The 23600-nt window shown below is 38.6% G+C and overlaps 1 protein-coding gene across 1 annotated transcript; it reads right to left on the bottom strand.

Annotated features, from left to right (window-relative positions):
• Window positions 1-1983: 1983 nt before the first annotated feature.
• LOC110930345 (zinc finger CCCH domain-containing protein 18) lies at window positions 1984-12194 on the bottom strand. Its single transcript, XM_022173641.2, has 4 exons — window positions 11973-12194; window positions 5283-5651; window positions 3197-3257; window positions 1984-3098 (listed from the first exon to the last, which is right to left on the bottom strand). The coding sequence occupies exons 1-4, from the start codon at window positions 12099-12101 to the stop codon at window positions 2101-2103; spliced, it is 1557 nt and encodes a 518-aa protein (XP_022029333.1). The 5' UTR covers window positions 12102-12194; the 3' UTR covers window positions 1984-2100.
• Between the last annotated feature and the right edge of the window lie 11406 nt (window positions 12195-23600).

Below are 23600 nucleotides of genomic sequence, written 5' to 3'. Positions count from 1 at the left end.
ATTGTTCGATATGAATTCCATTTACTTTACATTTGATCCAATCACAATGCTTATACAGGTTACACTGAGTTCAACTGGATACGTCGAAATGTGTGTTTTCATATGGTTTTGTTTGGACTAATCCATTCAATGTTTACGATGTACCCGCGCCGCAACGCGGGCGGGTCTTAACCCTAGTTGTTATTTAAATTGTGTCATGTAGACAACTAATTATTATTATTTAAATTGTGTCATGTGGATTACAATACTTGTTTTCTTTAAACTTTTTTATATTATAACTTGCCAACAATTATCATTACTAAAACACCATTATTGATGGGTTGGTTACCTGGTTTCTTTTGTGAGATTAACATTATTAATAATTAAACAATACTTATGATCCCACAATGAAGTCGGCCACTAAAAAAGTTGCCATCAATATTATATATATCATCACAAGACCTTAACAAATGTCACAATCATTTTGATATTATGATTAATCTACATTTTTTGTCATAAGTACGTGTAATTTAGATATATAGTCATACATTAATTATTTCTTTTTTTTAATATAAACATTTATTAATTATTAGTTTATACTATATGAATATGTGATCCTAAAAATCAAGGGCGACGGTTTTGGAGCAACGTATTTGGATTTCTTTTGGCCATCCGTTAATAATTAAATAGAGACCACAAATGCAAATAGATGAGCATTTTAAAGCTATATTTTATTGAATACAATAGATGAGCATTTAAAGTTATATTTTATTGAATACGAATTTTAGGTTTATAATAAATACAACCATTTATGCTTCTAGCGTTCCAAAGGACAGACTTGAATCCCACTCATGTACGTAACTTTTTAAAAACCCAACTAATCTTAGTATCAACCTTCTGTTGACGGTTCAAAAAAAAAAAAAAAAAAAAAAAAAAAATCTTAGTGTCAACCGATTTGACGGTGAGAAAGAATTAACAGAGTTAAAAACCAGATGATATCATACTTAATCATAAAAATTGTTTAAATATTTACGTAGAATTTATTAGTTAATATAATATTGTCACATTCAATTTTTTTAAGTAGAATATAATATAATATTTTTAAAAGATGGTATTTATTTAAAGTACACAAGAATATAACGTTAATCGGGAAAAGCTAAAACAGATGCCTTAAGTTTAAATCTTATAATTTAAAAAAAAAATAATTACTCAAAACCGTTCAAACCAACAATAGTTTTATGCATACAATTCAAAGCGACAAACGATCTGGTTCCCGATTTGGCTGATCCGGTTTTCTTAAGAACATCTCCAATGCTAAATTCAAGTTTGATTCTAAACCCGCCACCTTAGTACGACATATCATTCCAAAAATCTACCTTAAAAAATACATTTTTTCTCTTACGCAAACCAATGCAAACCTCCATCTCACACCCCACATTTATATAAAAAGGGTAAATTATATAACAAGTTTGTGTTTGTGGTCCCACATATTGGTACGGTTTGAGGCCGGTGGAATGCACCGGACTCCACTTCACAACCTCTTGTCCAACCCATGCAAGGACCGGTTTGGTTTTGGACCTAGTCACCACACCGGTCCGCCTTCGAGATGCTCTAATAACAACATTGAATGTTGACTTTGCAACAAATGATTCAAAGCACACTAATCTCTCCTATTTAGTGTTTGACTTTTGCCACACAGATGTCATATCTAGTTGGGATAACATTATCATATCTTGCAACAAATGATTCAAAGGCTAAAGCACACTAATCTCTCTTAATTAGTGTTTTGAAGATCATATTGTCATGTCCGCCCTGGTTCTCTGCAGTGTTTCGGTTCAGTTACCGCTAATCGATTGCACATAATTATCTCATTGCTTTTGAACGAACAAACGAAACTGGTGAAAACCAACCAACCAACGTTCGCGTTCGCCTTCTGGAGGTTGGACCATCATCACAACTTATTAGCTAACCGGTCCAAATTTAGAAGAACGTGCAACAGAGCAATGTCACAATCAAAAGATGATTTCACTCAGTTTTAGCAAATAATGTAAAAAATAAACTATGATTATATCACGCCGATATTTATAACAGATTTCAATTACAAACAATGTCACGCCGATATTAAAACTTAAGCCATCTCTTCTCCTTCTCTTTACTAGCAACAGCATTAGACGCTGATGCATGCGCGGCTTCAACTTCCGCCAACTGTTTCCGAGTTTCATTAAGCTTCCTAACTGCCGCCTCGTAAACCACCTTCTCTTTCTTATTCCTGCTAGCCATTTCCTCCAGTTTTTGAACTCTCGCACGTAACTCCTTCACCTCATCATCAAACGCAACGAGCGCCCGCCTGTCACCGTTCTTACTCTCCTGGAAATCTTTCTTTTGCGGTTTCTTGTTTGACCCGACTTTCAACGCTTCATCATGCTTCGCTAACTGTGTGTTGATAAGACTAAAAATATCCGAGCTCGGTTCCTCTTGTAACTTGGCAGCCTTCGCTAATGCTGCAAATTTCTTATCGCGTTTTCTTTTCCCGCCTCTGCTTCGTTTTTTCTCTTGATTTTTATCTTTATTTTCGTTAGATTCGAAAGCATGATCGAGAGACTGATTTTTCGGTAGTACTTTGACCGAAATCGGGTCAACACGTCCTTGTAACCTCACACCCAAACCCATTCCTTCGCGGAAACCCATGTTAGCCATCATCTTAGACGCGATTCCCCGAGTGTGATTCTCCCATTCTGCAAAAATGGCGGTTTCGGTTTGTATACCTCGTAGATTTGACGAACCGAGAAACCCTAAACCTTCAGAGGCGTCTTCGATTTCATTTTCGGAAAGATCATCCTGTTCCGAATTGGAACAGGAGTCACTGTCATTGTCATCTTCATCGCTCATTTGGGCGTATTGACATAAAGATATAAACTCGTGTCCGACGTTTATCGAGCTACCATCGTCTCGGAAAACGACCCGGCCCGATTTGAGTTCTTCATCCCATGACTCAAGCTCCGCTTCCCGCCAAATTCCGGTTTTACTGTCGGAGATGGCCCACACATTGGACCCGATTAACGAATGAGTCCACACTGTGGGAGTATATTTTCTCAGTGATGATAATGGCAGATTAATGCCTGATTCAAAATAAACCGAACACGTTAAATATTTGCTATTTATCATTGGAGGTTAAAAACCGATTCTGAAGTTATATTACATATGAGAAAACTTTTACCATGTGACGAACGACACTTTGTACCAAATCGACACCGTTGCTGCAAGAAGAACTTGCAAATCTGCATTCGGGTGTAGTAGCACTACTTGATTAATCGGGTAAAGTGGTAAACATACAATCATTCCTTCAGTTATTAGTTTATTACAAAAAGTGGCAAAATATTCAAACCATTGCAAATAGTTTATTACAAAAGTGGCAAAATATTCAAACCGTTCGGTTTCGGTTTTAGCAACAGTTTGGTTTAGTTTTTCGGTTTAAAAATAAAGTTACGTAAGATTCAAAAATAAAAAGTATAAACCAAGAATTAAGAATCTTTCTTAGATGTTTACATTAAAGTTAAGGTAAAGGATCAAATAAAAATAAAAATAAAATTAACGTACGAAACGTACGAATTGGGGGAAAAAGCAAAAAGTGGCGGTGGCAATCTGGTAATTATCAGCAACTTCAAAGTTACTGGGGAAAAAGCAAAAAGTGGCGGTGGCAATCTGGTAATTATCAGCAACTTCAAAATTACTCTAGTAGAGTAATTTTGAGCATCTGTAGAGTAATTTTGGGAAATGTAGGGTAATTATCAAATAACTCTAGTAGAGTAATTTTGACTTCTGTAGAGTAATTTTGGAAAATGTCTTGTAGAGTAATTTTGTTAGCATTTAGTTATGGGGTTTAGCTTTATGGTTTAGTTTTTAGTTTTTAGCTTTTAGTTGGGGGGGGGGGGGGGGGTTGTGTAATTTTGATAATTACCCTACACGACCAAAATTACTCTAGAGAAGCTCAAAATTACTCTACTGGAGTAATTTTGAAGTTGCTGATAATTACCAAAATGCCACCGCCACTTTTTGCTTTTTCCCCCAATTCGTACGCTTAGTACGTTAATTTTATTTTCACGGGACTTAACTCTTAAAGTTAATATATTTAACCTTTTTAATTTATATTGTTCACATAAACCTAATCTTCCAATCTATTTTTATGTTTCTTCGAAGTTTTTGTTAAAACATTATAATACTTTGAATTGTCATTTATTTTTTTTGTTAAACTTTGTTATTTGTTGTAGGCAATGGAAGCTGAGATGAGGAACAGACTGTTGGGCTATCAAGAAGACACAAGAGCGCAAGATGGAGGTAGCAGAGATGAGGATGCTGAGGTGGATGTGTGGACACACGAGGTTAGATCGGATAAGAAATGAAGAGCGGCTAACATATCGGATAAGATTAAGGAGGGGAGATTGAGATGGTTTGGGCATGTGAAACGGAGGCAAACGACGGCACCAGTTAGAGTAGTGGAAACTCTTACTGTGGAGGGGAGGAGAGAAAGAGACAGACCCAAACTGACATGGGATGAGCAGATAAGGCGTGATTTACTAGAGTTGCATCTTTCTGAGGACATAGTCCAAGATAGGACTTCGTGGAGGCGTAGGATTAGGGTTAACTTCTAGAGGATATTGCAGTAAGGTCTTAGGTGTATTTTAGGGATGTAGGTTTTTCTTATTCTTTAAATGACTTTACCGATGATTGCCTTCTTGTGTGTATGCCCAATTGATGATGTATGCTATTATACATGATTTACATTATATTGTGTCACTATGATCACTTTCTTGGCATTGGTGACTTCTTATTCCTATATTCTTTGACTTGGTGTGTTGGTATGTTGTTCGTTTTGGAGCCGAGGGTCTCTCTGGAAGCAGCCTCTCTATCCCTAGGGATAGAGGCAAGGTCTGTCTACATCCCACCCTCCCCAGACCCTATAAGTAGCATTGCTATTTGTGGGATTTACTGGGTATGGTGGTTGTTGTTGTAGGCAACGGATAAATAATTTCAAAGATAAATAAACATGTTAATTTTTGTTGTTATGAATACTTAACATTCAAAAATAAAATTAATAATTCCTAAATCAAAACCGAACCTTAATTTTCAATTTGGTTTTTTTGTGCGTTTCGGTTTTTTTGTTCGGTTAAATCTGTTTTTTCGGTTTCGGTTCGGTTTTTTTGGGTTTTCTGCTCACCCCTAATTACAAATAATTTAATAGCTAGTTATCTAGCAACGACACAACGTAGACCATAATTAATAGTAAAGAGGAAAAAAACACATACCAACTGATTCTCTGATGTTGGAGTAAGAAAGGAAACTTTTGCATCATTAGACCCGTCAATTGCAACAATCAAACCGTCATACCATCGTCCATCTGAGTGGCGAAAGCGACATTTTGATCCAACAGAGAATACCTTATTTGATTCCGCTTCTGTTTGTTTGGGATCAAGAGGATCTTGATTCACATCCTCGGGTTCTTTCAACGCTTCCACTTTAACGTCGTTTGAATCAAGAGAATCTTGATTTCTCCCATTACGTCCATCTTTTGCCATCTGTAGAGACATGTCAACTTCTTGCAATAATCTAGCTCGTTTAAGAACGAAGAGACCCTCTTCTGCATCTTTGATTGCTTGAAGAAGCTCTGCATGAACCTTGTAGAAGAAATTAAAATTAATACCAAGATGTCATGAATCTAACAAAAACGTAACATAATTTAAACCAAGAACGTCTGGACTCTGGACACAATCGGATTATGTATATGAGCTATGAGTTGGATTATATTGAGTACGCTTGTTTGTTTAGTATATCTTCACTCTTTCACAAGACTGCACAGAGTTTTACTTCAAAGTGTAAAATTATCCTACGCATATCTAATAAAAAATATATTTTTTATATTATAAAATGTGAATGTACACATGGTGTGAGTGTGTGACAAACAAGAGATGTTGACAGTAGGCAAACAAACGAACATAAATTGTGAAATGACAGTATGACAGAAGTTGAAATTGCTCATGAATTTATGTGAGGAGTTGGTGACTGTGAAGAGTGGTCAACAAACAAGAATCCAACATAGCCAAACTCCATTCATCTATTGTGTTGATGTTGTCTTCAACAATCATACTGTATTTTCTTTCTAAAAAGTGTGTAATGAACTCAGATATAACAGATTCAATTATAGGGCCAGTAAGTAGTGATTTTCATTGAATGATTGAACAAAGAAGAAACTCAAGATGGGAAAAGAGAATACAGAAATGGGGGATGGGAATGAGAATGACCAATGAGATCTAACAACTTTCCTACCTCATGATCACACAATAATTAACTTAAATAACAAGCACAACCAATTCTGTTAGACTTGTGCTGATGTGGCATTCATGGCATAATCTTTGAATTTCTCGGGCATCTTCCTATTTCTCTTTGTTTGGGCTGGATCCATAGGCTGATCATAAGCACTTTTGGGCTGGTCTGTTGGGCCCATAACACTACCGCCCCCTTTAAAACCCACCTTGTCCTCAAGGGAAAAATCAGGAAACTGCTGTGCCAATTGAACATCATCTTCCCACGTGGCTTCCGCGGTAGTAAGACCATCCCACTGTATAAGACTCTGTTGAACCGTTTGAGTACCGCGTAACACCTTACGTCTTTGAAGGACTGCCTGTGGTGTTAAAATGAGGGTGGAAGTGGAGTCCACCAAATGTAATGGGGTGATCTGCTGGGAAGGCTTACCGAGGCATTTGCGAAGTAAGGAAACATGAAAAACGGGATGGATTTTGGCAGTGACCGGTAAGTCTAACCTGTAAGCAACGGACCCAACCTTAGAAAGTACCCGGTACGGCCCAAAATAACGGTGGCCCAGTTTGTGATTGCGTTGTAAACGAACGGATCCTTGGCGGTACGGTTGGAGTTTTACAAACACCCAATCATCCACCTTGAAGTGAACATCTCTTCGGTGCCTATCCGCGGTTAACTTCATACGGGTTTGAGCTTTATTCAAATTAACCTTTAAAAGTGTTAACACATTATCCCGCTCCAGTAATTGATCTTCCAGATTCACATTCGAAGTAGAGCCCCGTAAATAACGACTCAACGACGGAGGTTTCCTGCCATAGACAATTTCAAAAGGGGTCATTTGAGACGATGTGTGGTAAGAGGTGTTATACCAAAATTCTGCCCACGGTAAGAATTGCAGCCATTTCTGTGGGTGATCAGCAACGTAACAGCGGAGATACATTTCCAAACAACGGTTTAGTGCTTCGGATTGTCCGTCCGTCTGCGGATGGTACGCGGTGCTAAACTTGAGCTGAGTACCATTCAAACGATGTAATTCACGCCAGAAATCCGTCATAAACCGAGCATCTCGGTCACTAACAATAGACAAGGGAACACCATGGAGACGAATAATGTCGTTAATAAAAGCCGTGGCGACCGTGAAGCTATTGAAGGAGGACGGTAAAGCAATGAAATGCCCATATTTAGATAAACGATCAATGACCACCATAATAACAGTTTTCCCATGCGAATTAGGTAAACAAGTAATGAAATCAAGAGCAAGATCTTCAAAAATTGCATTAGGAATCGGAAGCGGTTGTAGCAACCCGCCCGGTGACAAGAAGGAAGGCTTGGTTTGTTGACAAACCTGGCACTGAGCGATGAATTCGGTGACGGTAGCTTTCATCTTCTTCCAATAAAAAGTTGCTGCCAACCGTTGGTAAGTACGGGTGACCCCAGCATGCCCGCCGACTGCAGTGGAATGAAACTCCAACAAGATTAAGTGTTGCAGGGGCTGGTTGTTTGGAACCAAAAACCGGCCCTTATATAACAAAAATCCGTCTTTGTAAGTGTAATCCGGCAAGGTCGCGGAATCCGATTGGAAGCGGTGCAGCAAGGCACAATAATCGGGGTCCGACTGGGCAGCGGCATGTAACTCCTGTAACAAGGTCGGAACCGGGGCGGAGATGGCTAACAAGTGACCCGAAGGAATACGAGAAAGTGCATCCGCAGCTCCATTTTGTGTACCCGGGCGGTATACAATATCAAAATCAAACCCCAGTAACTTCCCCAACCATTTTTGTTGTTCTGGTGTTTGGATTACCTGATCTTGAAGCCGTTTAAGCGACTGTTGGTCAGTGATAATAGTGAAATGGTGACCCAGCAGGTATTGTCTCCATTTGGAAATGGCTTGTGTAATAGCGTACATCTCCCGGTGATAAGCGGAAGCGTGTTGCATACGCGGACAAAGCTTTTTACTAAAATAGGCCAATGGGTGCTTATCTTGTGATAACACCGCTCCGATGCCGGTGCCCGATGCATCGGTTTCAATGGTGAAAGGTTTGGAAAAATCCGGTAACCGTAAAATAGGTGTGGAACTCAACAGGTTCTTTAGAGTAACGAAAGCGTTCAAGGTAGTATCGTTCCAAGAAAATGCATCCTTCCGAAGGAGATCAGTTAGAGGACCCGCAATGGAAGCATAGTTTTTGATAAAACGCCGGTAGTAACCGGTGAGGCCCAAGAAACTACGAATGTGTTTGACATTACGAGGAGTTGGCCATTGCTGAATCGTGAGGATTTTCTCGGGATCCACTGCCACACCCTTCGAGGAGATAATGTGGCCTAGATAGACGACTTGTTGCTGGCCGAAAACACATTTAGAGAGTTTAGCCACTAATTTGTTATCAAGTAACAACTGAAGTGTGACTGTGATGTGGTGCAAATGGTCTGACCATGTTTTGCTATAAATCAATATGTCGTCAAAGAAGACCAAAATAAACCGGCGAAGGAATGGACGAAACACATCATTCATAAGCCGCTGAAATGTTGACGGGGCATTGGTAAGCCCGAAGGGCATGACCAAGAATTCATAGTGCCCGTCATGAGTGCGAAAAGCGGTCTTCATTGCATCTCCACTAGCAATGCGGATCTGATGATAACCCGCTAATAAGTCTAATTTAGAGAAATAATGAGCTCCGTGTAGTTCGTCAAATAACTCATCCACTGACGGAATAGGAAAACGGTCACGAACCGTGATAGAATTTAATGCCCGGTAGTCCACACAAAAACGCCATGTTCCATCTTTCTTGCGAACCAATAAAACTGGAGAAGAAAACGCACTCGTACTGGGACGAATAATCCCTTGCTGTAACATCTCACGAACCAATTTTTCTATTTCCTGCTTCTGAAAATGAGGATATCGGTACGGCCGAACAGAGACCGGTTTACTATTGGGTATCAATTCAATATGGTGGTCCTGTGAACGAGATGGAGGCAAGCCCACAGGTGGATTGAAAACAGCTGCAAAGGCGGTCAAGATATCTTGTAACTCAGGAGGATAGGTGGGTGGGCTGGACTCGGGAGGCACCAAGCTTAGGTGAAACAATTGACCGATTCCGTTGGAGTGAACAAGGTGTCGAAAACCATGAAATTGAATCTCGTGAACCATAGGAGAGTCACCCTGCCATTTAACCGGTTGCTTATTTAATGAAAACTCAAAGGTGGACTTTGAATAATCAGTGAGAACTGGTCCGAGTGTAGCTAACCATGATACCCCCAGTACAATATCCCATCCTTGCAATGGTAAAACATAGAAATCGGCCACAATTGCCTGCCCTTGGATAACCAATTCCACATCCTTGGCTAATCCTGAACACGGTAAACGTTCACCGCTACCCACCAACACGGAGAAGGGGTCAATGGCCTCAATAGTGAGATTAAGGAAGTGAGCAATACGAGTTTGCACAAAACAATGGGTACTTCCCCCGTCTAATAAAACTTGAACTTCCTTCCCGTGAACCAATCCCGTAAAACGTAACGTAGTAGAGGAACACCCCCCCGATAATGCATTATAGGAAATAGCCGACTGAGTCTTAACCTCATCGAGCTGTAATTTCTCGGCTAATAAAGAATCTGTACCTTCCGAAGATGGTGAAACCGGTGGATCTGGTAAATCCGGTGGCTCGTCATCAAAGAAAAGAAGTTGTGGAGCAGATTTACATTTGTGATCCCACGTATATTTCTCATCACATCGATAACAGAGACCCTGTGCACGTTTTTGAGCCATCTCTGCCGAAGATAGATGCCGGAAACCGACTTTTGCAGTAGCCGGAGTAGTGGTTTTGTGGTTTTGGCTGGATAAGGAGAAGAAGTTTGAGATGGAAGCGGCGGTGTTTTTGGTGTAGGTAATAGGGGTTTAGAAGACCCTAGAGAAACCCGACCCGACCCTTTTTCGAATTGAATCCTCCTTTCATGCAACTGGGCCTTGTCCATTGCATCCTCAAGGGTAGTGGGCCCATGGCAAATCACAGATTGCTTAATGTCGGATCGGAGGCCCGAGATCCAACAGCTAATCAAAAAGTCCTCCGGCAGAGTCATTGTGGTGCGATTAGAAATAGACTCAAATTGGGAATGATAAACAGCAACGGTGGAGGACTGATAAAGTTTAGCCAACAAACCTTCCGGTTCTTCGAAATCCATCGATCGAAATCGCTTCAAAAGGGCCGCTGCAAAACCCTCCCAATCAGAAACCCGGTGATGCCGACACAACCAGTCATACCAATCGGCAGCAGCGTCATCAAGATAAAACGATGCAATAGTCAAGCGATCTAACACCGGAATCGAGTAAAATTCAAAATAACGACCAGCTTGAGCAAGCCACCGTTCCGGCTGTTCGCCGTTAAATCGAGCCAGATACACCGGTGCCGGTTTGTGTTTACCGAGAACACTGAATCCGTCACCGTCCCCACCCGAAGAACCACGGTGAGGGTCATGTTTCTTCATACCACTAGGACCAGCATCAGACCGCTTAATCAATTCGTTGATGGATTGTTGTAACGAAGCGATTGCGGTGACAACACCATCCAGCTCTTGACGGAACCCTGTCTGGTCCTGCTGAACATTGCGGACTGCTTCCTCCAAAATTTTAAAACGAGTCCCCTCTGCCATCTTGAGTTCGATTCTCAATGAAAGCACCAATTGTAATGAACTCAGATATAACAGATTCAATTATAGGGCCAGTAAGTAGTGATTTTCATTGAATGATTGAACAAAGAAGAAACTCAAGATGGGAAAAGAGAATACAGAAATGGGGGATGGGAATGAGAATGACCAATGAGATCTAACAACTTTCCTACCTCATGATCACACAATAATTAACTTAAATAACAAGCACAACCAATTCTGTTAGACTTGTGCTGATGTGGCATTCATGGCATAATCTTTGAATTTCTCGGGCATCTTCCTATTTCTCTTTGTTTGGGCTGGATCCATAGGCTGATCATAAGCACTTTTGGGCTGGTCTGTTGGGCCCATAACAAAGTGCCCCGTCTTAGCTAGCTAGCGATGAAGTTTTTGTTTATCTATCCGGCAATAAAGTGTAAATTAAAAATTCAATCCTGATAAATGGGAAATCCAGTCATTGTGATTCCGCACAACAAGTGTAACTTAAAAAGAATATAACGTTTCATGACCGTCGTCAAGTATTTCAGTCGCTTCAATTTAGATTTATCTATATGCATCTTGATTTCCTTATTTAGGTGACCAACACTTACTTCAAAAGAGAATTTCTAAGGTTGAGTTTGTTTTTTCAGATGTAAAAGGTCTGCACTCTGCGGACCACATCTGCAAACGTCTGCACAAGAAGAGGTGGACCAAAGAGTGTAATAAAAAGAGTGTTTGATTATTCCCTCACCTCTTTTTAAAACCCCAACACTTTCTTACTTCAAAAGAGTTAAACACAATGTCAAGGTATCAGCTCACAGCATTGTAGCAAAAGCACATTCAGTACCAATATACAACAGATGAGATAACCTAGGACCTAGGTAACAGTTAGCAACCGAGCATTGATATCAATCAACAAGTTTCTAAAGCAAAATAATGATTTATGAGCTAAAAAATATGGAAGACAAACTCAGGTTTACAAAAAAAAACTTAACCTAAATGAAGTTGAGAAAAGAAATAAAAAAAAGGGCGATTGTGAATACCTCGAGGATTTCGGGATTTTGGGGGTCAGAGGCTAGGGCTTCATCAAGAGCGGCGATTGATTCTCTTTGTTCTTGTAATTGAAGCTCAAGTTGATCTTCAAGAACCCTTCTTTCGTCATCGTCCGCCATTATCAATCAACCTCAGGGATTGGCTATTAGATTAAACCTGGGTTTTGAGGTCGTCGAACCATTTAGGTCGTCTTTATTACTTTGGTTTGGTTGATCACAAGGGTCTATCGGTTGTGGTTTTCATTTTCCTCTTCCTTAACACCGTCCGTACTGGGGCGTTTTTTTAAAAAAAAATTGAAAAATCACGCTCCAAAACGCCCAAACCCTCATTACATGGGGCGTTTTTTGGCGTTATTTTCGATGAAATTTGTTGCTGGCGTGATTATTAAAACGCTTGTGTGATGTTGACCAGCCAATCAAAAGCCACAACGGCTAGTTAACGGCTATATTATTTATTTAATTTTTTTAACCTTTTTCCTTATATATATATATATATATATATATATATATATATATATATATATATATATAAGGCATGGATTTATAGAAAACTTATTTGTACTAAGAAAACCTAGGAAACCCAATCTATAACCATTGATCAAGATCATCCAATGGCTAATAAAATTTAAGACCTTTTTGAATTAAATTAAATAGATGGTAAAGTCAATAAAGTTACTTTAAGGGCAAATAGGTAATATTACATGTGATATGATTATAGGTGATTAGACATGCAAGTCTGCATGATATGATATGAAGAGAATACGGCGCGCGTTCCTATAACCCAACTCATTTCAAAATGTCATCCAACACTTTCACTCTTTTCTCTCTCAAACCTTCCATCTACCCCTAGAAGAAAGAAGCCGGAGAAGGTGCCGGAGAAGAAGGTGAGGCTGCGACGGTAAGGCGGTATATCGAAATCGCCGAAAAAAGGTGCGGAAACCCACCGGGGAAGAAAGAGATATGAGATCTTCCTTTCAGTTGTTATCGTCCGGAAAACGTCGCCGGAAATGGAAGAAAGAAAAAACCCCCAGAAGCAAGTAAGTTTGATTCGGTGTTTAATCTTCTTATGTTTTCTCCTTTCGATCAGTGTTATGGTCCGATTGGGGTGGGTTTTTGTTTTGAAAGTGTTAGTGTTCGTCCGATTGGGGTGGGTTTTTTGTTTTGAAAGTGTTAATGTTAGTCTGATTGGGATGTGTTAATGTTGGTCCGATTGGCGTGGGGTTTTTTTTTTTTTGAAATTCTTAATGTTGGTCCGATCAGTGATGATTTTGAGTCGAAGTTGTCTTCTGTTATTATTTCGAATGCCACTAGGAAGTGTCTCGGGTTATTTTCAGTATGGGACTGGATTGTCCAGTTTTTGTTTTATTGTTTAGGCCATATATGGGATTGATTTGAAACAATAATTTGGTTCTTGTTTTAAATGCCACTAGGAAGTGTCTCGGGTTATTTGGGATTGATTTGAAACAATAATTTGGTGGTTCGGCTGTGTATGTGTAGGTTAAAGTTAAGTGGCAGGAAGAGCGGCGAGTTCAAGAGTATGCCGGAAGCGGGTCTGGCAAACGAACAAACAATAGGTAAAGCCATTGCTTAAAAGAATGAATATTTATTAGGTTCTGATTTTTCTTTCGAACCTGCAGATATTGACGATTGGGACTCGGACACACCAATCGCAGAAATACAAAAAAGGATATTGGGTTTGTTCTTTTTTATTTACTTCTGTTTACGTAGGTAGTAAGTTCGGTTGATTAAAACACTTCATAAATTTTTTTATAGGAGCGGTTCGTATTGATGTCAGCAGTGCTACTCTGCCGACTACGGGGCGAAATGGTACGTATGTTATATTTTGTATATATGATAAGCTAGCGGACTGTAACGTGTGTAACGGTTGTTGTTATTCATTTGCTTAGCCAAACATCCAATTGTAGTGGGGAGCAGAAGTGAAGAAAGTCAAAAGCATACATGTATGAACAATTTTATCAAAATTAGGTAACATGTGCTTAGCCTATTAGGGTAACATATGTTACAGCTGCTTTGTGTCTTGTCAAAAACATATGTTACAGATGTGTTAAACATCTGTAAAGATATTATTGTAACACATGTGTTATTTTTATCAAAGTAGGTAACAGGTGTTAAAGTTATATTTTTATGAAAAACATATTAGGGTAACATATGTTACAGCTGCCTTGTGTCTTGTCAAAAACAAGTGAGGTAAACCTATAAGATTAGGCTACTAGTGTAAGGGCTTTAAGCATATAAATATATTCGCGTAACATGTGTTAAACCTGTCTGATATTAGGGTACACGTCAACAGACTCAAAAGCATATTAGCGTAACATATTAGTGTAACATTTGTTAAACCTGTCTCAAATTTATAAAATGATGTACCATGTGTTAAACCTCTCTTATTACCTTGAGTTAAACGTCTCCTAATAGGCAAACATGTGTTAAGCTCTCATATTTTTTCCAAGTTACACCTATTTTACTTGTGTCAAATAATCTAACATGTGTTAAGCTCTCATATTTTTTCCAAGTTACACCTGTTTTACTTTTGTCAAATATATGTTAAACCTGGATTTATTTTATCAAAAACATATTAGGTAACCTGATTTATTTTTATGAAATTAAGTAACATGTGTTAAACCTGTTTTATTTGCAGCTACAAATAGAGTAACAAGATCGCAAACTGTTAAGATACCGAAAAAGCGAAAGAAAGTAGACGAAGAAACCGACGATGAATGGGATGAAGAAAGAGAAGAAGCTGAAGCGGAGGTGAAGGGTAGGTTGAGGAAAAAGTCGAAGCGTGATAATTGGCCAGGGCTTAGAACGAGATCATCGCCAATCCAACTGGCCCGATGCATTAACGTTCTGTCTTTCGAACAAAGAACTGCAGTAAAACAAATGGGATTTGGTCGACTTTTAAAGTTTAAAGTGGATGGCATGCCGGCAAAGTTGGCAAATTATGTGGTTGAAAGATTTAATCCTTCGACAATGGAGATTAATTTGCCGTGTGGGGATATCAAGGTAAATCTGAAAGCAATACATAAGTTATTGGGCATACCTCGTAGCGGTATCAAGTTAAGCTCTTTGCCTAAGCTTGCTGAGATGGATGAGGCTGTTCGAGGATGGAAAAATCGGTTCACGGGAAGATTTGTTTCGCCAACAAGAATGGTTGATATGATTGAGTCATCGGATGAAGGGGATAGTTTTAATTTCAGAATGGACTTCCTGATGTGTTTTGTGACAGTCATGATTGACTGCCACAAACAGGGCTGCCTTCGTCCGTGGATATTAGATCATATCACGGGTGATCTTGATTTTGCAAGTGTTAATTGGTGCCAGTTGGTGTTGGATAAGCTGAAACAGTGCAAGAATGGGTGGAAACCCAACGACGCAAATAGTCCATTTACAGGAGCATTGACAGTCCTAATTGTAAGTTTTTTAATGATTTTGCATTTTAAGTACTGATTAATATGTGAAACATGTGTAACACGTGTAACGGGTTTGGTGTGAAATTTTCAGCTGCTTTATGTGGACCGCGTCAGGTGCCAAGGGATGGAAGTGGATTACACTATTTATCCCATGACATTCTGGACGAAAGAAAAGCTAAAACAAAGGGAGAAGCTGGAGATTAGTAGGGGCGGTTTTGGGTTGGGAAAATTGAAATCTTTAACAGTCTGTAAACACAAGATGGATGATGAACCAACAATACAGGTTTGTAAGGATATATATCTAAAACCATTGTATAATATTGATGAATGTAAATGTATCGGCTGAGTTTTTAACATCATTGACGTTGTGTGGGGAAACAGGAGAGGGCAACGGTGCTTAATACCCTAATAGATGTTGCGGAAAAAACAAAGAGAAAAATAGAAGCAATGCTGGGACGTTTGTGTACTGAGAGCCCAGAGGATGTCGATGTGCAGGCATTAAAAGCTAAGTATCAAACGCTGCTAAATGAAAAGCCTTCATGGTTAAATGATGCGGAAGAGAGGGGTGAAAATGAAACTGGAGTGATTAATCAAGTTTTAACAGAGTTGAACCTGGAGATGGGTAATATACAAGCTGATGATTCAACAGGTGAAGGTAAACAACAAAACGTGTTGCTTTGTTAGTTAATTAAATAAGTCGTGGGTGCCATAAATCATGGGTATTATAATTATTATTATTATTATTATTATTATTATTATTATTATTATTATTATTATTATTATTATTGATGCACAGATGACACTATTGTGGATATTGCAAGCCCAAGTATTATCAGCCCAATTGTTGCAAGCCAATATAGGAAAACAATTGAGAAAGAACGGAAGTTAAAAACTAAGACTAAACGTAGGTGTTACACGTGTACATGGGTTACAGATCTTTGTAACATGTGTTACAAATAAATGTAACATGTGTTACAGATCCTTGTAACATATGTTACATATCTTTGTAACATGTGTTTGCCGTGTTACACAGTGTATTTAGGTGTAAACCTGAGACTACTGATGTTTTTCAGGATGTGATGAGGTCGAACGCAATGAGACAACTGATGTTGAATATGAGAAGACAATAGAGAATGATGACGGGACGAGGAAAGATTTAATGGAGGAATTTGAGAACGCAGATGTGCCTGATGGCAGTAAAGTTAATGCTGCTGTTGATGCTGATGATCACGACGATATTGAATCAAGGGATGAAGGTATGTTTGTATTGATACAAAGTGAAAAAAGTGTAAAAATATAGGTAACATGTGTTGATATTAACTAATAATTTTGTTTTCTTTTTTGTGAGAAGGTACGAACGCTGATGGGATGGAACGGGAAGAGAGTGATAAGACGGTAAACAAAGAAGTGCCGAATATTCGTGCAGTTGAAAGTTGTGGTGAAAAGGACGGTCAGATATCGGGCACCAAAGATTTCGGTATGCGTGTTAGAGTAATAAAAATCTTTTCTTGTGAGAATGTCGGTCTAGGTTAGTCTGGTAAAACAGATTCATATTAACCAATAGTTTTTTTTTTAATTTTTTTTAAACAGGCACGAAGGTTGATGAAGGTGAAACGGAGTCATTGATAACAGAAAAGGTGGTTGGCACAGATGTTCCGGTGGTAAGCACAGATGTTCCGGACAAGGTGGTTGGCACAGATGTTACGGTGGTTAGCACAGATGTTCCGGGCAAGGTGGTTGGCACAAAGGTAGTTAACGAGACGTTGGTAGAAAGTGCTAAGGTGGTTGGCAGAGATATTCCGATGATTGGGGCAACTTTTCACCCCCTTTTTGAGGTGGAAATAGAATCTAAAGGGAAGCAAATTCATGTAGAAGAAAAAGAAGAGGATGAGGAGACAATAAATGCCGAGAGAAAACAACCCTTTGATTCGTTTGATTATAATGGGCCTTCCTGGAGTGTTGGGTTGACCCAACTAGAAGAGATGGGGAGCCAGAAAAAGACAGGTACGCATTAATATAATTGACTGTGAATTTAGGGGCCTAACAAAAAGAATGTAACACATCTTGCCATTTGATAGTTATTGATGAAGAACCTCGAACACCGGATGTTCGCACGAGGAGTGAAAGCACATCTGGTACTTCTTGTTTACCCTACTTGATTTACATGGTTGTTGCATGTGAGTAAAGATTGTATATATATTACACATGTTAGAAGGGTGTGTTGTTTTGAAGTAACAATAGAATTGTCAAAACGATTATTCCTTCACTGTTACTTAAAAAAATTTCACACTTGTAACATGTGTTACACATGTAACTCTTAGGTTGCCCATTTAGCCATTAAGTAAATGCTTGTGAACAAAGATGTCTCTGTTACATGTGTTACAATTTTTGGAACATGTGTTACAAATCCTTGTAACATGTGTTGCATATCATTGTTATTTCAAAAAACAAATAGGCAATTATAAGATGAGTTACACATGTTAGAATTGTCTATTGGTTTACAATAGGAATGCTAATATGTGTTACTTTACCTTCACAGGAATCATACATGAAGAAGGGGCCATTGTGAGGTCAGCTGAGCCATTGATGGCAGAGCCCCCTTTTTGAGGTGGAAATAGAATCTAAAGGGAAGCAAATTCATGTAGAAGAAAAAGAAGAGGATGAGGAGACAATAAATGCCGAGAGAAAACAACCCTTTGATTCGTTTGATTATGATGGGCCTTCCTGGAGTGTTGGGTTGACCCAACTAGAAGAGATGGGGAGCCAGAAAAAGACAGGTACGCATTAATATAATTGACAGTGAATTTAGGGGCCTAACAAAAAAAATGTAACACATCTTGCCATTTGATAGTTATTGATGAAGAACCTCGAACACCGGATGTTCGCACGAGGAGTGAAAGCACATCTGGTACTTCTTGTTTACCCTACTTGATTTACATGGTTGTTGCATGTGAGTAAAGATTGTATATATATTACACATGTTAGAAGGGTGTGTTGTTTTGAAGTAACAATAGAATTGTCAAAACGATTATTCCTTCACTGTTACTTAAAAAAATTTCACACTTGTAACATGTGTTACACATGTAACTCTTAGGTTGCCCATTTAGCCATTAAGTAAATGCTTGTGAACAAAGATGTCTCTGTTACATGTGTTACAATTTTTGGAACATGTGTTACAAATCCTTGTAACATGTGTTGCATATCATTGTTATTTCAAAAAACAAATAGGCAATTATAAGATGAGTTACACATGTTAGAATTGTCTATTGGTTTACAATAGGAATGCTAATATGTGTTACTTTACCTTCACAGGAATCATACATGAAGAAGGGGCCATTGTGAGGTCAGCTGAGCCATTGATGGCAGAGCCCGTCACTGTCTTTGATGGGTCGTACATTGTAGAAAACATGGGTTTTTATAAAGAAGAGATAGAGAGAGCAAACAAAGAAAGGATGTTAGCGGAGATGGATGCAAGAAAAAGAATACTCCCGGATAGAGAGAAAGGGATACCATATGTTAACAAATCTCCTTTCTTGAGACGGGGAGTTGACATTAATGAAGATACAAGTAAGGATGATAATCGTATCTGGGATTACATCCGCAATGATGAAGGGTTAATGTATATGTTACATGGGGATTCAAGTCGAAAGGAGACGATGAAAATAAATCTGTAAGTGCCATGAAACCAATTATGAAAAGCTACCTTTTTTGTTTTTTTCTATTTTGTGTAACATGCGATAACCCCTATTTCATAGGAGAGAGCGAGGAACGGCATGGGCGGAGCGCTTTACTAATGAAGAATATAGAGCAAACCCAAGAGCAGAGTAAGAAAATTTACATTTGGAATACATAACATTTAGTAACATGGGTAACAAAGTAGGTGTTTTCAATGTGTTACATGGGTTGCAGGGAGTTACTCTACAGGAGCAGTGCAGATGTTGATGCAAGTCGAAGAATGTTTAAGACGTTGAGCGCAGGGGCACTAGTGATTGATCGAATTATAGACTGCTGGGCTGAGGTGCTGAACTATGAAGAACAATTCAGAGCACTAGGGTCAACCAACCGTTTGTTTATGGGGACGAGAGTAGTTGTGAGTTACTTTTTAATAGTCATAAATTGTTTATGTGTGATGAAGCATGATATAAGTAATGCCAATTGAATTGTTTTTCAGTTTGAGTGGATGTTGCTTGATCAAAAGATGCACCGTGAGAAACGTATGGACAGGTTTAGAAAAAACATGCAAGGCGGAATGCATGGCAACACAAAGCTGTTTGATCTAAGAAGTTTTGACATGGTGCTGTTTCCGATATTAGAGGCCGGCCACTACTATCTGCTAGTTTTTGAGATGAAAAATCCAGCAATTACATTGATAGACAATGGTGCAGAAAACTTAACACGTCCGGTGATCGATAGTGATGTTTACATCAACAAATCAGTACCATACAAATATGTAAGTACACTATAAAATGCGAATATTCATCAGATTGTACGTAACATATTATACCAGCTCACTATGATCTTTGTTCTATGTTATTAGAAGGAGATGTTTGTACATTACCTGGAAGAGGTAAACCATCCAAGGGCGTCTGTGATGAAAGGGTTGGAAATCAAGAGGAAGAAGCTTGATTGGGCCACGAATGGGAACACTACAGACTGCGGTATCTTCTTGATGAGGCATATGGAGAAGTTCAAGGGGCTGCGTGAACCATTTGAAGCTGGGTTTAGTACAAATGGTAGTCGGAAAATGAAGGAGGTGAGAAAGTTGCGGACGAAGTATGCCACTCATATTCTGTTGTCGCCCTCTAATACTATGAAAGGCAAGATAGAAGCTGCCTCACTTATTGGGGCACGCTGAGTGCTAGTGTGGTCTTTTTACCAAGTGGGTTTTGGGGAACATCAATGGTGGTTCATGGGGTCTTCATCGGTTCCACAACTTTTGTTTATAACAAGTCAACTGGATAGTGATATATGCGTGGTGGTTTTTGTAACTAGCCTAGTCACCACGAATTTTGTTTATTTTAAACTATGGCTATAACCCAGATACAATATGATCATTCTGGTATGCTCTTAATATGTTGTAACTATCGTAGACACCACGAATTTTGTATATTTAAACAGTTATCAGTTAACCTGTGTTATTAGTTGACATGTTTTATTCAGTTAACATGTGTTATTAGTTAACATGTGTTATTCATTACCAATTGTAAGAAAAAATAGTAGACGAGCATTGGGTGGTGAAACATACTGTTTCATTTCTAACCTGTGATATAGGGAAAACAAGTGTAACGCGTGTTACACAAAATGAGGTAGAAAACAAGGTAAATACCTTCACTATTACTTAAAAAAACAAATGTAACATGTGTTACACATCTTATGGAAAGCGACCGGGGCTAGCTGGCCCCTCGGTCGAAGTCGAGAACATGGTGGAACATGTAAGTAATATGTGTTATATACGATTTAGTGAATAAAAACAAGGCACATATATAGGGAATAACATACAAATACATGTAACACGACTATATGCATCACAGAGGCATATGCATGTTACATGTGTGTGTGAAACAAACTTGGTATATATAAAACACTTGGTATATATAACGTGTATACATCCAAACATGCTAGTACATGTGATTTGTAACACACGTTACAAAAGTATATACAACACATCAGAATCGTTGACATCTAATATAATCGAAGTAATCGCATAAAAGTAGTGTGTAACACAAATAATACATGATGGTTTGATTTGGTTAGCAAATTGGTTACAGGGGTGCACCCTTTTAAAAAAAACAAAAATAGGTCGTTAAACATAAAAAGTGGTAAGGTAACATATAAAAGGGGTACCTGTAACAACTGTCACTAAAATCCATAATTAGGATGGTAATTAGCTATTAAGAAAACCCTAATTGAGAAACCCAAGTAATTCTGCACTAACCCTAAAATTTCCAGAACAATCAGAATCAGGATCAGGGCCCCTAAAACTCAGGGGGGGATAAACCCTAGCCAACGATTATCTTCATAACTCTCTATCAAAATCGAATTTTATGAAACTGTCAACACAGCAAGCCTAGTTACACACGTAGCTACCCTATCAACATAGGTTACCACTCGCGTAGCGCGACGCCCATGGGGGGTACCCCTCGCGCTACGCGACGGTGTCAAATTTCATGTATAAATAGAGGAGTCTGGGACTTGAATTCTGTCTTTGAAACGACGTAAAAACTCGCTGTGTACGTCAAGTTATAGCAGAAACAATACAACAAACACACATGGGTCTCGAATTGCTGCCGCAATCAGGATAATAACTCGATCGCTATTACGATTCAACGTCCGATCGATTATAACTATCCAACGATAGTCCAGATGCTGCTCAATTGAGCTTGTACTTTGATTATTCGTCGTGATTTCGACTTGAATATTAGAGTGCTGTTCGAATTCGGACTATGCTCTGTTATTCGTTGTGAATCCGATTGAATTATCGAGTATTGCACTGATTAATCGTTGTGAAGGTTTAATCTCGTGAATTGACGTAATTGCTGTATTAGTTACTAACCTGTGTGTGTGCATTATGTTAAATTAGGTTTAATCAAGGCTAATCAGTAGGCTTATACCTTGCCCGTTAAATCTGCAATGTGAGTCATTCTCTTTTCTCACAGTTTGTGAGTCATTCTCTTTTCTCACAGTTTGTGAGTCATTCTCTTTTCTCACAGTTTGTGAGTCATTCTTCTTTTTAAATTGTTTTCTCACCGTTTGTGAGTAAGTATTACAATACCTCAAATTATTTTCCAAGTGTTATAATTACAGGGATTAAGTCGTGGTTATCTTAACCGCTGGTTAGTGGGGTATTGTGCACATTACTAATTTCTCACAGTTAGGCAATAAGCCCTAACATGGGTTAGGCTAATAAGACCTAACAGTGACAAAACGTCACTAATTGGGTGACTGGACCCAATAGTGGTATGACCATCGTCACACGGGTGGCAAGACCAGATATTAATTAAGATACTGCCATAGTAATCGCTCTTATGCTGTAATTTATAACTATGTGTCATTTTATCAAAATGAATGATTCACTCAGTATTTCCCGCTGACAAAACCCTTTTTAAAACACGTTTCAGGTAATTACAGTATATTGGAGTAAGAATTGGATCCAGCACTGAAGGACTTCAAGAAGTGGCTTATTTTATTAATTAAATCAAATTAAGAAATATCATTTTTATTAAAAGCTACCTTTGTAAAACATGGAATTTATTCCATCTATTTAAATAAAATCCGGTGTTTCTAAACTCTGATATTTTTCCTAACTCACGGTCCTAATGAAATTTCCGCTGCAATGTTTTCCAAAAATAATCACCGGTACCACTGGACTGCTCACGGCACCCGATTCCGTCCAGGGTGGGTCGGGGGTCGTGACAGAAGGTGGTATCAGAGCCACTGCTTTAAGCCTATAAGTGTTGTGATAATAATACTTAAGCTTAAATAAAAAGAGTTAGGAGATTTCTATTAAATGGTAGCACAGCTGATAGCAGTTAGACTTGAACATAAGAAAAGATGCCTTAGTATAAGCTAAGTCACTGGTTTACACAATTAGGTGTTATGATAATACCTAAGTGAAACGGAGAATTAGAAACTTAATATTATCTGATAGCACTCCGGATGGTATTTAGACTTGAACTTAAGAATTTTGCCTTAAAATAAACTTTAAGGTAAATTACTTATATAAGTATAATGGATACTGGTATGACGGTTAGCAGGCAATAGCACTTAATTGCTATTTATTCTTGCTTACTGATATTATTTGGTCTAGAATAAGATATGTTATGGGAATACAAATTTTCTTGATTCTGGATAAAAGCCCTAATGAAAGAGGCACTTTTTGAAAAGATACTATTTATGGGAAATAGAAAATTTTCTCCGGCAAAACTGGGTCTAGAGTAGCAGACTCTCCAGCTTGTCCGGACATATTGAGATTACCGCTCCAGCGCGAACCGGATAAGACGGGGTAAAGGATATGTCAAATCAATGACAAGATTTCCCTAAATAGTATCATGACCAAATACCTGAGTGGTTCTTGGAAATATGAATCTGTTAAATACATTGACCTGATAAATGGTATGTTTATTTCAGCATGTGAAATATGTGATTATATAGATAGGTATATCTATAAGGAAATTCCAAAAACATAAGAATT

The sequence above is a fragment of the Helianthus annuus genome, chromosome 3, assembly GCF_002127325.2.
Source record: "Helianthus annuus cultivar XRQ/B chromosome 3, HanXRQr2.0-SUNRISE, whole genome shotgun sequence".
In the NCBI taxonomy this organism is placed as follows: Eukaryota; Viridiplantae; Streptophyta; class Magnoliopsida; order Asterales; family Asteraceae; genus Helianthus; species Helianthus annuus.
This window is presented reverse-complemented; position numbering and strand designations above follow the sequence as displayed.

Bases quoted from the DNA above. Each gene is read 5' to 3' on its own strand.
- LOC110930345 (XM_022173641.2), bottom strand. From the start codon at position 12,101: ATGGCGGACGATGACGAAAGAAGGGTTCTTGAAGATCAACTTGAGCTT. The intron at 3,258-5,282 runs GTATGTGTTTTT...ACCCGAATGCAG, and splicing joins CAACATCAGAGAATCAGTTG to ATTTGCAAGTTCTTCTTGCA. The intron at 3,099-3,196 runs GTAAAAGTTTTC...ATTTTGAATCAG, and splicing joins AAAGTGTCGTTCGTCACATG to GCATTAATCTGCCATTATCA.